This window comes from Sorex araneus, chromosome 5, assembly GCF_027595985.1.
Source record: "Sorex araneus isolate mSorAra2 chromosome 5, mSorAra2.pri, whole genome shotgun sequence".
Taxonomy (NCBI): domain Eukaryota; kingdom Metazoa; phylum Chordata; class Mammalia; order Eulipotyphla; family Soricidae; genus Sorex; species Sorex araneus.
The window spans coordinates 145,369,854-145,387,339 of record NC_073306.1 but is presented as its reverse complement, the minus strand read 5'-3'; the positions used below and the strand labels follow the sequence as shown (position 1 = coordinate 145,387,339).

Below are 17,486 nucleotides of genomic sequence, written 5' to 3'. Positions count from 1 at the left end.
CACTTTCTGCAGCAGCAGAGCCCTGCAGTAAGGAGCCTCTAGGTGGTGCTCCCCAAACAGAGAGAGGGTGAGTCCCTGCCGGGCACAGGAGCCACATGGTTGGGGGGTCCTGCAGGTCTCCCTGAGGGTGGGAGCAGATTGGAGACACAACTTGCGGTTCCCCAAAGTCAATCTTCCCAGCTTTCCCACCGCTAGTCCTGCTTGGCTTCCAGAAGCTTCCAAATTCCTTTCCCCCCAGATAGCTGTTTCCGATTGTTTTACGCCTGAGGTGACACAGGTCTGCAGACAGTCAGAAACCCCGGTTCTAATTCACTGATTGCCCAGGATCACTGCCAGGCCCAAGGTCAGTGCCACCGGAGTCAAGAGGAAACCAGAATCTGCAAAAGGGGCTGCTGGTAGCGGCGGTTTGGGCCCACGGGGCAAACAGGCGCCTCAAGCCCAGACCAACAGTCTGCGGCATCTCACGAAATCAAATGCTCCGGCCTGTCCAGTCTCAGTGAGAGTCCTGGAAGGCTGATTCCCAGCCTCCCCCACGGTCCCTCGCTCACACACGAGGCGACGATCAAGTCTGACTGCTCCTAGGGGCTGTTGCAAGGGAGGGTCCTGGGGTGGCAGGGGAGGTCATGGAGGCCTCAGGAGCTCGGGCGCTGACGGCTGAATGACCTAGCCCGCATCTGCTCCCACAGGCAGGCTGTGGAGGTGACCGAGCCCTCGTCTGCAGGGGGACTGAGCTGGGCCGCCAGCAGAGTGCAGCGAGGCACCCGTGCACGAGGTGCTGCGGGAACGGGCCTTTGTGTCACCAGCTTCTCTGAGCAGCTAGAACCTGCCCCAGGCAAGGGGCACAGCGGTTCGGTCATGCCAGGGGAATGGCTTCATGGGTAAACGCTGGCTCCAGCCTCCTCCCCGAACCGAACTCAGGCCTCTTCCTCCGAGTTCTAGCTAGGACAATGCCCATTCTGTCCACTCTGCCCACAGTGGCCACTCCTGTCCTGCTGGAACACATGAAATGATCTACAAAGATCACTAAGGGAGGGGGCTTGGACGTGACTGGTTGAGAGGACCTGCTGGACTCCTGGGTCCAGTATTCCAGGACACCCCTGCCCAGCACCAGGGAGAGGATCCGGTGGGATCAATCTCATCCACACCCCATCAAAAGCCTGAGCAAGGCTGTCCAGCAAGTTAAAGGCCGAGTGAGGGCCCGCGGAGCTGAAGGCTGAAGCCCCTCCCAGCTGAAGGCTGAGTAAGGCCCCGCCCTCGGCTCAGTTTAGGGCTGAGACCCTCCCCCGCCCTGTTATAGGTTGGACGGAGTGAAGTCCCGTCCCCACATACCTCTGGTTCCCGCTGGAAGATGACCACGCGACCACCCTTGTCGCCGGTGGCCAGCAGCTCGCCGGTGTGGTTGAACTCGACGGTAGAGATGATATCGGCTGGAGGGAGGGAAGGAAGGTGGATGCATTGGTACTGGGCCTGCAGGTTGGCAGAGCTGCCCCACCCCAGCCCCCCACCCCCACTGGATTACTGTGAACACTCCCTGACTCCAGTGTCCTGCAGCCCACGCTGCTGGCTGGCAGAGCCCTAACTCCCGGGCATGCCCCACTCTCCTCAGCTTCCTTCCTCCCTGAGCCTGGGGGTGCTTCCTTGATCTCCCGGGATGCTGGGCACAGGCCTACTCTAGGGGCTACCAAGAGCACCTGTCCCCGTGACCCCTCGGGAGCTGCTGGGCACCCCAGCGTTCTTTACATCCCCAGCTTGTCCCTGGGTGCCCTGGGACCCTGGGACCTGGCTTTGCTGGTGGAGACCTGGGTGGGGTCACTGCACTGGCCAAGCTGCGAGGTTCCACCTCCTAAGTCCTGGGGCATCTCTGCTCAAAGCCCACAATGACCCCCAAACTGAACCCGGTGCCTCCCCAATTCCTCCCTGCAGGCTTCCCTCCGGGGGTGCTGACAGATCACCCTCTGTGGGCACCACCCTGGGGTCCCCAGCCTCTTGCCTAGATGGGATAAGCAGCATCTCCCTACTGCAGTGACCTGCAGTGTCCAGGCAGGCACCTCCCGGCCCCACCCTGCACCAGCATGTGGAGACCACCCCTCCCCAACACTCGCACCCTGCACATTCCCTTCCCCAAACGCACATTCCAGGCCGTGGCCATGTGTCAGCTTTGACCCCAGGGCAGGCAGAGAGCCCCGCCCCCCCCCCAGCTGCCATTCCTCACCTCTCCCCTGCACGAATGACCCACCAATGAGCCCCTTCAGGACCCAGGTTAACTCCTTGGACCCATCCAAGGCCCAGGCTCACTCCTTTGCACCCTCCAAGCCCAGGCTAGCCCTCAGTGCCCACCTGGAGCCCAGGTTAGTCCCTCAGCATCCTCTCAGGCACAATCTAGCCTCTCAGTGCCCGCCGGAGCCCAGATTAGCCGCTCAGCATCCTCCAAGGCCCAGGCTAGCCCCTTGGTGTCCCCCCAAACGCCGGCTAGCCCATTGGTGTCCTCCCAAGCCCAGGCTAGCCCCTCAGTACCCTTCCAGGCCCAAGCTGGTCCTCAGCATCTGCCCAAGTGCTAGGTTAGCCAGTCCTTCAGTGTCCTCCCAAGCCCAGGCTAGCCCCTCAGCACCTGCCCAAGGCCCAGGCTGGCCCCTCAGCACCCTCCTGAGCACAGGCTAGCCCCACAGCGCCCGCCATGGGGACCACACACAGCACAGCCACCGGTGCCGGCCTGTCCTCAAGCCCAGCCACCCCTGCATAGTGAGACCACAGACGCCTGGTGACCTTGTTAGGGGTCCTGCATGTGACTCAGAGAAAGTGCCCCCTTCTCTGCTCACGGCTGCAGATGTGAGGCTCCGCGGAGTGCCCAGAGCACCGGCTCCCTTTGTCTCCAGCCGGTCCTGCTTCCCTCCTTAGCAGCTGCCTCCCGCGACCACCTTCCCGGTCACGCCCGAATGCCAGCTCAGGTGGGGCCCAAGGGGGGAAAAGACATAGGATGGTGGGTGGACAAACTCCTCCAGACGGACAGAAGCACGGACCACTGGCCTTCAGGAGACAAGCACGCAGCTGTGAGCAGATGCGCAGCCAGCCCCACTGCCCGCATGGTCAGTCCTGGGGCCACCCGGGGCCATCACAGGGACACAGCCCAGCCGCTTCCAAGCGGCCCGGTGGGAAGAGCAGAACGGAGGCCAGCAGGAGGCAGGGTCCTTATGATCTGGCCCTGAGATCGCAGCCCTTAAACAGACCGATTCCCACCAAGTTCAGGAGGCTGCCTGAGGCTGGGTGCAGCAGGTTTATATTTTGTTATTCTTCGGTAACAAACGTGTGTCTCTAACAGTTTAATTGAAGTATAATTCATGGCTCTATAAAAATGCACACACTGCGTGGATGCAGTTCTGTGAGCTGGCCGCATGCATAATGCAACTTGTTTCTACGACGGAAAGGTAACAGTGCTATTAAATTTAAATGCCAGCCTCACTTGGCATCCAGAGAACCAGGGGGCATAAATGCTGGGCAGTTACCCAGGTAACAGACAGGAGCGTCTCTGGGCAGTTCACAACAGACACGTCACTTTCCCCGCACGTGGCTGGCCTAGCGGGAGGGCACCCTCAGTTCTGCAAGCAGTGGGGCAGGGGTCCCCTCCGAGATGACCCCCCCCCCGCGCTGCCAGTCATGCCACTTTCCTGAGCCTCTGCGAGGAGTGCAGGGACTACAGAGGGAGAGGGGGGGCAAGAGAACAGCCTGCATGCGCCAGGCAGGAAGCGGGCGTTTCTCCTCTGGCTCTGGCTTCCCCAGAGTTCACCGTGCAGAGCTGGGGTCCTGACCACGCGCCCCAACAATCCGTTTCTATGAACACCTGAGACCTGCGCTCTGCGCCTCCATCCAGGAGTGTTGGAGATCAGCCCTAAGTGCTTTAGGCTTCGGGGATGAACTCCCCTTTCCTCCCCCAGAGAAGCTCAAGGGCCCTCGCTAGCAGCCCTAGTTTGGTTACAGTCTATCTTCAACCTTTCCTTCGTGTTGGATATTGACTCTAAGTGCTTTAGGTGTCATCAGTGAGTTGGCCCCTTTCTTCCTCCCAGAGAAGTTTAACATGCCCTTGCTGGCATCCCTAATTTGGTTAAAGTTTATCCTTAACCTTTCCCTTGTTTTTTACCTCTCATTGTCATAGTTCCCCAAGTCAGTCTTGATTACTTATAAGCCAAAACTTTCTGGTAATTCTGAGCTTTGTGTATTTGTAACTGCTTTGTACTTGAAGTGCTGTATATTTGTACCTGATTTTCTATTCCCCCTCTAGCCTTTTTATATTTTACTATAGAGCAATGTCTTTTGGTTAGACACAGAAAGACCATTAATTCTATGCTGCTAATATTTGGGAGTTGATTGACTCTGAAATATATCTGCTCCTGGGCATAATTACTTGGTCATAATTACTTGACTCATGCTTCAGTTTCTGTAGTCCCTAACACCCCAAAAGGGAGGTCTCACCATGGGACTGGGATGGACCCGGGGCGAGTGGCAAAGCTACCTGGCAGTGAAATGGGACATTCTATAAAGCATAAATGCAGGGTCTTGATGCAAGCTGTTACAACCTAAGAGACGGGACCCCCCTAGGGAAGGACTAGCTGAACTGGCCTGAGGACTTAGTCTGGGATTTACGGTAATAGCCTTGCTTACTCTCAGCCCAAAGAACTCAGTGTAGGGATCTTTGTCTCTTACTGTGTTTATCCAAACAACTGCAAGTATTGATAACTTATACAACTAGAGGGAAAGATAAAGCAATGTAGATGTCCCTGGGAGACAGAGTATCTTCTTGAGTTGATCTCTCTAAGAGAATTTCCTCAGCCAAATGTTTATCTATGTAAATGACCAATTACACCTGGGTCCTTACCTCAACCCCCCTTTGGGATGTTCTATAAGTATGCTAGCAGCTCTGCATTAAACGGGCCATTTTCACCCTCAGGCTGTGGTCCCCATCCCCTCATTTCTCTGTCTCTCTGTTGGGGAGCCCTGGGGAACTGGGGAGGCAGGGAGGCGTTTCTGGATCACTGAGCAGCAGGTCCTGCGATTTACTTTGGGAACTCACACACAAGGGGCTGGTGGTGGCACAGACAACAGGAAGTGCCTGTTTGCAGCCTGATTCATCCCGGCCTCCAGGCCTGAGTCAGCCGCCCCTCCCCACCCCCTTGGGCCCTCAGAGGGCGCCCAGCACAGCAGACAAGCCAAGGTAGGGGGCAGAGACACCACTGGCCCCCAGCCTGCTCTCCTGCAGCCCGCTCCCCTCGCCCCCACTGAAGCTGGCAGGTGGGACAGCATGGCCAGTGCCAACACCAGCATCTGGCAGGTTCTGCAGAGGAGCCTGAGGTCTGAGTGTGGGGGTGAGAGAGACCCCTGTTAGCGGGGCACCTGGTCCCGGGCAAATCTAGGGCAGTCTCTGGCCTCAGCTCCTCAGGGGGCAGGACCATGGCTGAAGCACACAGTGGGGGTGCCAGGGGACTGGAGCACTGCACCCCACTTCAGCCAGGCCGAGAGCCGGAGCCTCTGCATGCGGGTTCTGTTCTTGTGACCCCCGACCCCACCACCGCATGCACCCTGGTCACTACAACCACAACAGCCCGAGGCCGTGGGCACCCCTGGGCTGGCTCCTGCCCTCAGGGGCGTGTCTTTGGGGGGGGGGGGCGTTTAGGGGGAGACACACCCTCGGAGCTCAGCCTTACTCCTGGCTCTGCACTCAGGGATCACCCCGCTGACACTGCTTCTGAGATGGTCTCAGCCACGTGTGTAAGACCTGCACCCTCCCTGCTGCACCTCGTCTTTTAAAAAGAAAATAAATATTTTATAGGGCTGGAACTATAGCACAGTGGGTAGGGCGTTTGCCTTGCATGCAGCCGACCCGGGTTTGATTCCTCCACCCCTTTCAGAGAGACTGGCAAGTTACCCGAGGCATATTCAATATGCCGAAAACAGTAACAATGAGTCTCACAATGGAGACGTTACTGGTGCCCGCTCAAGCAAATCGATGAGCAACGGGATGACAGTGACAGAAAGCAGCTCACAATATCTGATTACATTTAATATTCAAACACCAATCCCATCACCATTACACCTTCCTGGCACCATATTTCGGATGTTTCCATCCTGAACCCCAACCCCTGTTCCAAAACAGAACTAAAATAATCTATTTTGTATTGTTTGTTATGAAAAAAACCACTGGAAATTCTACAAAAAAAGTTTCCATAGAGGAAAGAGTGTGAAGATTGTTGTATTTCACCCAGGGGCCATTAAGACCTTCTATAAGAAATCACTAACATGTTAAAGGTTGAGACTTGTGTCTATATATATGTATATATACATATACATATATCTCTAGAAAAAAGTATTCCACCCTAAGCTTGGTTGCCTCCTGCTCTGAACCCCATCAAACGTGGCGCGGTACTCTTGGAGTATGTGTGCCCCAGGTCTTGCCTGTGCCACAGTCACACTGTGTCTGTGTGACCAGTGAGCTGCTGCCTTTTACCAGAGGCACTTCACTGCACTTCAGGATGCTTGAAAAACGTCTCGCTGGGGTCGGAGGGACAGTACCGGGTGAGGGCTTTGCCTCGCACGCAGCCAGCCTGGGTTTGATCTCCGGCAGGCAGGAGCAAAAACCCTGAGCACAGTGGGAGCGGAGAGCAACAAGCAGACATCTTTATAAACCCGAGGTGGAGGTGCTGAGCACGCGCTGGACGTGCAGGAGGCCCAGGGTCAGTCCCCGAGCACTGCCAGGAGAGTCCCCTAGAGTCAGAGCTCTTCAGGCACCACTGGACGTGGGCCCCGAGCAAACGTCTTTGCAGGAAGTGGTGGGGAGAAACTGCCTGAATGTTGCTGGTGCCAGGCCCAGGCGAGGCCCAGCGGAGCCTGGAGGGGTGACAGTGTCCGTGTGGCTCACGCCCACTGGGCTCTGATCCAGGCTTGCGTCTGGGCTCTGAGTCACTGCAGCTGGCAGGGGACTGGTGGTGCCAGGGCACTGCCCGCTGACTGAGTGAGAATCTGCCGGCGCCTCGCTGTGGCTGACACGGCAAGCACCCTCCCTCTGTACTATCTTGTCCAGGGAGCAGGCAGATTTCAGGTGGAGGTCAGGGTGGCTTCCGGGAGGAGGGGGCACCACTGTGGAGACCTAGAAAGTCAGTGAGCAGAAACTCGGCTGGGCATGGGGGGCACATGATGGTCTGGTCCCAAGAGGCGTGGCTGAGAAAGACCCCTCTGTGGGGAGGGGTGGGTGGGAAGTGCCCATCCCAGGGCCAGCTGGGTGTCCAGGAGGCAGTGCTGCGGCCGGCCCAGGCCAGAAGGAGCCACTTCGGGCTAATTAGCAGCAGAGCAGTTGGAGGACTTCAATTATCGCTCACTGCAGGCGGGCAGGCGGGCGTGACCAGCACCTTCCTTGCGGGGCTCAGGGTGGGGGTGGGGAGGTCCCTGAAGCCGGGCCAGGGGAGTCTCTCGTCCCCTCCCGGGTTCGGCCTGCTCTGGGCTGATCTCCAGTGAAGCAGAGCCGGGCAGGGGGAAACGACACGTGTCTGCCCTGTTCCCTTTCCCCACTCTGCCCTGCTCCCCCTGGAAACCAGGACAGAAAGGAAAACGTGTCTAAACCCCAGCTGCCCAGGGGACCCGCCCTGTGCCGCGGCGTCACTCTGAGAAACACGGGGCGCGGCACCCGCCCGGCCCCTGCTGTTCTCTCTGAACAGGACTCTGAGGGGCGACGGCAGTCCAGGGGGTTAGACACACCACGACTTATTTGGGGGAACACTCTGCACCCCCGTCTCTGCCTGCCCGTCACTGAGCCTGGGAAGGAGAACCCGCCTCCCCACGGACCTGCAGGTGGGAGCGCGGGGAGCACTGCAGCTCGACTGCTGAGACCCCAGCAACTGAGAGCCTGTGGGGGGACAGCTGGGGACCGCCACACCCAGCCCGGGGGGACCCTCAAGCATATCCCACCCGGAGCCTGAGCTCTCTCGGCCCTCCCCTCAATCCCTGCTCCCCCTCTGGCCAGCTGACGGTCAGCAAAGGGCAGGGGGCCTGTGTTGGCCGACCCCACTGGCCTCTGCCCCGCCTCAGTGACCCCTGCCCTGCCCGCCAGGCAGAGGTGACTTCTGCTGTTTTGGAGCCACACCTGGCCGTGCTCAGGGCTTACTTACTCCTGGCTCTGTGCTCAGGGACCGCTCCCGGGGGCTCTGGGGGCCATATGGGGTGCGTGGACAGAACACAGTGGGCCGTGTGCAAGGCCAGCACCCTGCCCGCTGCCCCCTGCCCCGGAAGAGGTGATTATGACACTGTTCCTCATGGAGAAGCTGAGTAACGTCACCGAGTGCAGAGCTGGGACAGAAGGCCCTGAGGGTCGGGGAGGGGGTCTGTGTCCCTGGGGGAGGGACCCCCCCAGGGAAGGCAGCTGCTTGTGAAGCTTCTCCCCACCCCAGCCATAGAGAAAGGCAGGGGGCGTAGCTGGGACCCCACTTGTCCTCAGAGCTCTTTACAGATTGGGGTGCAGGCACTTGCCACTTTGGGGAGGACGTCCACACTGTGGGCAGTGCAGTGCCAGGGGCCTGCCTGCGGGCTCAGGACTTGGAGGGGCCACAGGAGTTCCCTCGGACCGAGCTCCTAGCCTGGCCTGGGACGTGGAGCTGAGGGCTGGAGTGGGGCCCGGGGCGGCTGGAAGGTGCCGGGGAGCTGTGGCTGAGCTGGGAAGCCCCTCAGAAGATTCTGGAAGGCTGGGCAGAGCAGGGGGAGGGCACTGCGGGCACTGCCTGGAGGCACACTATTGCTGGCACACGCCTAGCAGGCCCTGAAACTCTCCTCTACTGTTCGGGCAGCTGCCCTGCTCTCCCACTCTCCGGGCCGGGAAGTCGAGAGAAGGAATGGAAGGAATGCTGCGAGGCCTGGGCTGAGGAGGGGTGTCAGGGCCACCCACGGGCCCCTCCACCCGCAGGGCAGGCAACAGTGATTGACCGAACCTGCGACTGACGGACGAGTGAAGGAACAAAGGCGACCTGGCAGGACAGACCCCCGGGAGCAGGAGCATGGGGCTTAACTACGGGGACGGGAAAGTCACTGCGGGACTTTCATGAACTTTTCATGGCTTCCTGGGCCCACTGGGAACCCCTCTGGGGTGGCCGGGGAGGGAGGGGCTGGGCGGGCACACACCCAGCCGCAGTGGGACCCTCACCTGCACACTCAAGTGGTGTCGTGCCAGTGGCCATATACAAGGAAGATAGGGATGAAAACGAGCCTCGAGTGGCCTGGCCACGGGTGACAGCCCCACAGCCCCCCCGCAGCCCTCACAGCCCTCACAGGATCCCCGTGCCCCCTCCCCAGCAGCCCGAGAGCTCATGACCCCTTGGCTTGTCCTCAGGTCCATTTGGTGACACGGGGACGGACTCTGGGATCAAGTCTTTGTGTTGCTGGCGGGCCCTCCCTTGCCCTGGTCGACGTTTTCTCTCCCTCCCAGAAATGCTACAGACGTAAACGTGGAACAACAAATGCGGCCTTACATGACTCAGTTCAGTGTCTGCTCGGTGCTGAGCCCGGCCCGGCCACACTGCATCCCAGAAGGACTGTGTGTGTGTGTGTGTGTGTGTGTGTGGGTGGGTGGGTGTGGGTGTGTGGTGTGGTGTAGGTTGGCTGTGTTCAGGGCTTTACTCCTGGTTTTGTGCTCAGGGATCACTCCTAGCAGTGCCCAGGGGACCTTACAGGATGGCGGGGATGGAACCCAGGTCAACGCCCTCCCTGCTGTCCTATTGCCCTGGACCATGTTTCTTTCTAAGACACTTAAGAATTTCCTGCCTTTCTGTCCCAGATTTGCCTTCCAGAACGAACCTAATCACCCTCTACCCTGTCCTGGCCAAAGTGATGGAAACCCCAACGGGCCTGGACCACCACATCTCTCTCCAACGGGTCTGGACCACCACATCTCTCCCCAACGGGCCTGGACCACCACATCTCTCCCCGTCTCCTGGCCCCACGCTTCTGGTACACACCTCAGAGCTCAGCCATCAGACGCTCTCCCCCGCCCTCCTTCTCTGTCTCACTGTCAAACATAAATGTCTTCCCACGGGGGGCTGAGCCCTGCTCCTGCCACAGGTGTGTCTTCCAGACCTCAGTTGTGACCTGCAAGTGGGAGTCAAGGATCTCGGGATGCCACCGTCAGATGACCCAAGTGCCTTCTACGCCCAGGGCCCCTGCAAGGAACACAGATAGGAAGAGGTAGAGTGGCCCAGGAAGGTGGGCCACCTGGAGGAGCTGGGGGAGGCTGGGAGTCCTGCCCCGGGGCCTCGGAGGGACGGCAGCCCTGCCAGTCCAAGCACAGACTTCCCGGCTGAAGGTCGCAGAAACACACACAGCCACACCCCAGGTTCTGGCCCGGCAGCACCAGAACCCAGCGGCCATGAGACAGGTCGGTCCAGTCACGAAGGCGGCATGGCAGGCGCCGGCCCGTGGCCAGCCCGAGTTCCGTGGGCCCTGGCAGGAGTAACCCCGGAGCACAGAGCCAGGAGTCAGCCAGGAGCACAGCTGGGTGTGGCTCCAGGACCGAAAAACAAACCCCAAACCAGAACACTGGTGTAGACTTAGCTGGGGCCGGTGGATTTACCTCCCAAACCGCAGGCAGACGTCAGGAGCACTGATTGTAGAAATCAACATTTTGAAGTACCTTTAATACTTCAAGTCCTTTAACAATTTTATTTTTTTTTTTTTTTTTTTTTTTTTTTTTTTTTTTTATTTATTTATTTATTTATTTATTTTGCTTTTTGGGTCACACCCCAGCGATGCTCAGGGGTTACTCCTGGCTTTGCACTCAGGAATTACTCCTGGCGGTGCTTGGGGGACCATATGGGATGCCGGGGATCGAACCCGGGTCGGCCGCGTGCAAGGCAAACGCCCTACCCGCTGTGCTATCGCTCCGGCCCCTCCTTTAACAATTTTAAATCATTCAAATGTGGGCACGCAACGTTCAAAAGGATAGAAATTCATGGGCCGGTGCCATGGTATAGTGGGGAGGGCGTTTGCCTTGCATGCAGCCCACCCTAGTCCTATCTCCAGCATCCCATATGGTCCCCCAAGCACAGCAAGGAGTAATTCCTGAGGGCAGTAGCCAGAGGAATTCCTGAGCATCATCAGATATGACCTAAAAACAAGACAAACATACAGAAGGACAGAAAGTCACCCTCCAGGACAGTGCTGTTCAATCTCTAAAATCTTGGGGCTGGAGCGATAGTACAGTGGTTGACCCGGGTTCGATTCCCAGCATCCCATATGGTCCCCTGATCACCACCAGGAGTAATTCCTGAGTGCAGAGCCAGGAGTAACCCCTGTGCATCACCGGGTGTGACCCAGAAAGCAATAAATAAATAAATAAAATATTTTAAAAATAAATAAATAAAATAAAATCTTTCACATGTGGTGAGGCTGACCCAGAAGTGCCACAGTCATAAAATACACACCAGATCCTGAAGGATCAGAATGAAAGAGAGAATATGAAAAGAAAGAATGCTAATTTCAGTTATCTATATTCAACTGACTGTGGGCTGGCTGTGTTTGAATGTGGACAGTAATTCCTCCTGTTTCTCTTACATAGTCAACAACAGAAAAATTAAAACTTTTAAATTGGCATGTAACATTCCTACTTCTCAGTACTGTCTTAGAGAAAGAAAATTTTATAGTGAATGGGAATTTCAAAAGTCAGTAGTTCCAGACTCGGCGTTGAATCCCAGAAGACAGCAGCTTGCCGGAGATTTCTCTGGACCTCATGCCGAGTCAGTGTCACCGGAGCAGTTCAGATGGAGTGGGTGTCCTCTCTCCGCCCACTCCAAATGAACCCCCGGTGGCCACAGACTTCCACAAGAAAAATCCAGGGACGAGGGACCAGGGACTGAAGACTGCAGGCCACGTGGCGGCAGTGGGGACGAGCCGTGCCTTCCCGTCCCCCTGCCCCTTCGGGTCCCAGCTGTCACACCCACAAACTGCCTCTGGACGCCATTTAGGCCCGTCAACGGCCTTGATCCAGAGACTCCCAAATGAATCTCAGAGTGGATTAGCTCCCTACAGAGAGTCTCTGAACCCCAATCATTTTTTAGAATTCCAGGAATGGGTGGCCGCTTTTGTGGCCATTCGAACTCTCATGATATTCATAACAAGCAATAGCACGGTAGCACTGTCGTCCCGTTGTGCATCAATTTGCTCGAGCGGGCACCAGTAACGTCTCCACTGTGAGACTTGTTGTTACTGTTTTTGGCATAGCTTGCCAGGCTCTGGCACGCAGATGCTCTTGGTAGCTTGCCGAACTCTCCAAGAGGGACGGAGGAATCGAACTCAGGTTGGCCACCGGCAAAGCAAACGCCCTACCCGCTATGCTATCGCTCCAGTCCATAATAAACAACAGAAAATAATTTATGTAGCATCTGCCTGTGGCAGGCAGGCTTGAATGATGGTGGGAAAATTCGAAAAAATGGTGGGAAGGTGGTGGGATTGGTGTTGAAATATTGAATGTAATCAATTAATGTGAACAATCTTATGAAAATAAAACTTAAAAATTAAAAAGAGAAAGTACGTAGTTCCAGCTAGTTGTTAAAAAAATCAACTCCCACAGGCATGTAAACTGGCCCCGCTACACGATCCCCCTCGGGGAGAAGCCCAGCCGGCAGAGCTGACCCCGCAGGCCGCACCCCCAGGCTGGAGATCCCGTGCTGTTGATCAACCAGTTCCAGGGCTCCCAATCTCCAAACTTCACCCCCGAATGTCACAGCACTGACAGGCTAGCAGGAGCACAGCAAATCAGGTGGGGCAGCTGCGTAGAAGCCCACTAAGCTCACTGACGGCAAACAGCAGCACAGAAGGCTCAGGTAGCCCCTGACCACTTGCTCGGGCCTCGGATCTCTGCTGTAACGGGCAACAGAGAGTAAGTTATGGGCACTGCTAAAGGGGCAGGCTGCTGGTGGATGGGTAACGGGGGACATAGGTGGAGGGAAGGTTACATTGGTGAGAGATTGGGTGAAACATTGTATGCCTGAAACTAATGTGTTATGAGCAACTTTGCAAATCACAGTGTTTAAATGAAGTTTCAAACATTAAAAAAAAAAAAGACAAAGATGAATGTCAACAAAAGGGCAGGTGAGACTAGGATTCCTCCAAAGGATGCAAACAGACTTAAAGGGGGTCAGACATGAAACTGACGGTAGCTTTATGAGACTTTGTTATCTATATCTCTTTACAACATCAGCAGTTCTTTACCACAGAGCCAGGCCCGGAGCTGCCATCACCTGATTGGATCAAAAGGGAGACGCTTCATTCTCAGACAGCCAATCACAGGCTGCCCAAACAGCTGAGCCAATCAGGCTTCTCTCCCAGGTGAGTGAGGAAGTTTGAAGATCGGGGGATACTGTAGGATTGGCCAGAAGCCCAAATAATGCAGAACTGCACAATACCATTGGTGCAGAGCTTGTTAAGGGTCCCGTTGGGGCTGGGGGTGGCTACATGGCCAGCTGTGCATGCTGCATATGGGCCTGGGGGCTGGCAGGGAGGTCTCTCAAGCATCCTTGGAAACAACTCTCAAGCGCCTAGCTGGGAATAACCCCCCAAGCCCCACCAGGTGTGATGGGAAGGAAATGGGAGAGGATAGAAAGAGGAAGGAAAGGGAGAGGGAGAGGGAGAGGAGGAGGGAGAGGAGGAAGAGAGAAAGAAGAGGGAAGGGGAGGGAGAGAAGGGAAGGGGTGAAGCCGGGATGGGAGGATGATCCAAATCCTTGTCCCGAGAAATCAGGTGAGCCTGGGGCACCATGTATGGCCTGTGTGTTTCCGCTACAGTCTATGTCCAGACCTCCCCGCAAAGCTCTCATCCCCTGTGGCCTCAGGGAGCTTTCCACTGACCAGCGGGTGCCAGGTCCTGGTCCACAGCTGGGCCTGACAGATGTCAAGCCTGACCACCTCAGACAGCCCTTGGCTCAGGGCTGCCCTGAGAAGGCCCACAGCAGGCGGCACCTGAGGGGGCCCAGGAGGGCAGGGGTGCTGGACATCAGCCAGGGGGATGGTCTGGTCCCACAGTGCCGGGGAGAGGAGGGCCTGGAGCACAGAACCAGGCTGCCTGAGCAGCTGACCCGGGATGCTGGGTGGTCCTGAGAGTTCTAGGCCTTTGGCTGACTGGGTGCCCACCCCATTCCCCAGCCCTCGGCGTGGTCAGTGGAAACCCCCGCTCACCCCCACCACCGGTTCCAGGACCAGGGACCTCCGGCAGCAGCATTCAGAGAGGGATCTAACCCCGGAATCACCCCCGGAACCAACCTGTGTGCCCCCACTCCCAGGATCCATGCCTGCACCCCCAGGGCACACAGCTCCTCTGGCAGCCCCCCAGGCTAATGGAGTGTGAGCTGTAATTACAGCCCGGGGCCGGCGTGCTCACTCGGTGCCTAATGAACCGGTGCGTGTTCTACAAACCTGCCCGTGTGATCTGATTAACCCCACACGGCTCCTGATGGGCTTCGGGGAGCAGCTGAAATAGTGTGTGCACGTGTGTGCGCGTGTGCTCATGAGTGTGCGTGTGTGTGCGCATGCACGTGTATGTACATGTGTGCATGTGTGCATGTATGTGTGTGTGCGTGTGTGTGAAGGAAATCACATGCCAAGAGAGCGCTGGGGCTGGAGCTTGGATTTCAGTGTAACATGCAAAGAGACAACGGGTGTCTTAATAAAATTCTTTAAATGTCTCAGAATGAACAAGTCACCGTGAGTAGCTGAGCGGGACAGCGACGAGGCCCCTCCGCAGCTCCGCAGGGCGAGGGCCTCGGGGGGCAGTGGGTGTGCCGGGGAGATGGCACGCAGCTGCTCTACCGCGCTAGAATAACACTCCCCTCTGGAGCCCAGGTTGAGCAGCCACGTTCCACGAGGAGAAATGCACGCAAGTCAACACTTTCTAAACCTGAACAAAGGGACAAGGACGGGGGCGTGACTGGGTGTGGGCCGCGGGGGGCCGGGCCAGAGCTGCCTGGGCGGGGTCTGTGCCCTCTGCCCCCGTGTCAGCGGGGCGGGAACCCAGGGCCAGAGAGGCAGCGCACACGGGGGGCACCAGGCCCTCCCAGCCCCCACGCCCCGCAGTGACCCCGGCCTGTCCTGGCCATGCCCACCTCGGGCAGAAGGCACGGGAGCCCCCGCCCCTTTTCCAGTCCTCTGGGGACATGTGCCATCATGTCTGGGCCACCCGCATGCACACACGTGCACACCCATGCCGACGTGTCCCGCCTCCATGCGAGGCCAGGCTGAGGGGCTGCGGCGGCAGAGGCAGGTTTCCTGCCCAGCCCACTGCCGCCGCCTCCTCTCCACAGGCGGGACCACCGGCACCAAGGCGAGATCTACGCTCTCCGGGCATGGAGCCCAGAACTCCCTCCCGCCTGCCCACCCCCGTCCCCCTGCGCTCATGGCCGGCCCCAGAGCCCCCTGCAGGCTTCCAGGCCCCCGCGTGGGAGCCCCCTCAGGTCTGCGAGGGGCCCTCCGCAAGCCGGGACTGGCCCGGACTCGCATCACTGCTCCTCAGCGGCCGGCGGGACGCACAGGGGCTCCCGCACCGGTGGGTGAGAAGCTGGGCCCCGCTTGGAGCCCACGTAGGAAGCACGGCCTGGGGGTAACGCAGGGTCCCAGCTGCCATCCTAGACACTCTCTGAGCACCCCACTCTTATCTGGGAGAAAATCCCCCAAATGGGTCTGTTCCATGAAAGCAGAAGAACCAGAACCTTCTCTGCTGCCTCAGTTCCACTCAGGCGAGTGCTCAGCCAAACCTGCTTCCTGGCTGGCCCAACCGACATCCCTGTGTCCTGCAAGCTGCAAACTGGGTCAGCCAATCACACGTCCTGGCTGACCATCCCGAGGTGGGCCAGCTGATCCTGTGTCCTGCATGAACAGGCCAGCCCTGCCTTGAATCGGGAAGGTTCAGGTCTAGGCCCGGCTGGTCAGCCATGGGGTTGGGCGGCCAGTCTGCCCCCGGGAGCCTGTCGTGCTCCCTTCTGCCTCTCACTCTCCCTCACGTTGGGCCAACGCCGCCCTGGCCACGTCTGTCAGCCCCGGTGGAGCCTGGCCCTCCCTCCCTCGCAGCCAATCTGGGGCACCTGACGGGCACCACAGTGTTTAATAAGTGTTTGCAGTCACCTCCACACACACCACGGGGGAGTCTGCCACCTGCCCTGTGCCAGGACCACTGGCTACCGAGTAGCTGGTGACAACACTCAAGGCAGACGCGCCACGAGCTGCAGTACCAAGCGGAGACGTGGAAGCTGAGGGGTGCGGAGTGCAGACGGGGGCGACCCCCCTAGAGCGGCTGTCGGCCCCAGCCCCGTCCATGACCCAGTGCGTCATCACACAGGTGCACGAGGGCTCGGGATCAGCCCGTCTCACCCCCTGGCAGTGCCCCACGCAGAGGCTCCTAGTTCCGAGGCCAGCCCTGAGCTGCCACGTGGACTCGGCCGGCCCCGGCCCTCTCAAACATCCTGGAATGTTCACAAATGGCCAGAGTTCCTGGACCCTTACAGAACTCTCAGAGCTGGGGCTGGACAGAGGACAGAGGAGAGGGCACCTGCCTTGCACACGGCAGATGCTAATTAGATCCCTGAGTCCAGAGTTAAGGGTGAACCTCAAACACAGAGCCAGGAGTGAGCCCTGAGCACAGAGCCAGGAATGAGCACTGAGCACAGAGCCAGGAGTGACCCTGAGCACAGAGCCAGGAGTGACCCTGAGCACAGAGCTGGGAGTCAGCTCTGAGAATGTGCCTGGGTGCGGCCCCCAAGACCATCCCTCCCCCCAGACCAGAGTGGTCAGGGCTGGCCACTCCAGGGCCCCACACACCCCACAGGGCACGTCCTGGCCCTGCTTGTCCTCTTTGCTCTTTCTGTCCCGATCTTGCCCAACTCGGCTTCCTGCGTGCCTGTGTCTCACGGCCACCGCAGAGAAGGACCAGCATCCCGCTCTGTCCCCTCGAGGGGCCGGGCGTGCTGGAGGCCGGGCCAGCTGTCCTGAGGCGAGAGCAGCACCTGCTCGGCAGGGCACAGTCTTGGCCCCTACGGCTCCTTTGTCCTGTCCTGCATGACGGGCCCTGGAAAGGACTGTGGCCATCTGGCATGACCTTTCCGTCCACGCCGAGCGGAGGTGGGGGAGCTGCCCACTGCAGCTCAGACAGTCCCCCTGTGCGGACCCTGCAGGCGCCTCAGAGCTGCGTCCTGCCATCTGCCACCGTGCCCAGTGAAGCAGCTGGGAGAGACCCGGGCTGGCGGGGGGTCACGTCCCTTAGCTGCCCCAGCTCCCCTGGGGTCCCACCCTGCGTGGCTGCCGGTGGCCAGCACCCTAGTGCGCCCCGAGGAGGGAGTGTCTGGAGCTTCTCCTGCTGGCTCAGCTGCGGGCGTCCGCGGGTCTCCGCAGGGCGCGGCTGGGAGTGGGCGAGTCACGTTCCCTCCAGGGGGTCCCCTCCTTTCTCACGGGGCGGCTGGAACCCCGGCAGCGCGGCGCCCGCCT

At 58.6% G+C, this 17,486-nt stretch overlaps 1 protein-coding gene across 2 annotated transcripts in view; it reads right to left on the bottom strand.

Moving 5' to 3' along the window:
* The window catches only part of PPP2R2C (protein phosphatase 2 regulatory subunit Bgamma), a 47,421-nt gene that overhangs the window by 16,799 nt on the left and 13,136 nt on the right, over positions 1 to 17,486 (bottom strand). For both annotated transcript variants that reach the window (XM_004617417.2, XM_055138374.1), the window contains exon 2: positions 1,330 to 1,427. In XM_004617417.2, coding sequence (XP_004617474.1) covers positions 1,330 to 1,427 — 98 coding nt within the window. The remainder of the gene's footprint in view (positions 1 to 1,329; positions 1,428 to 17,486) is intronic.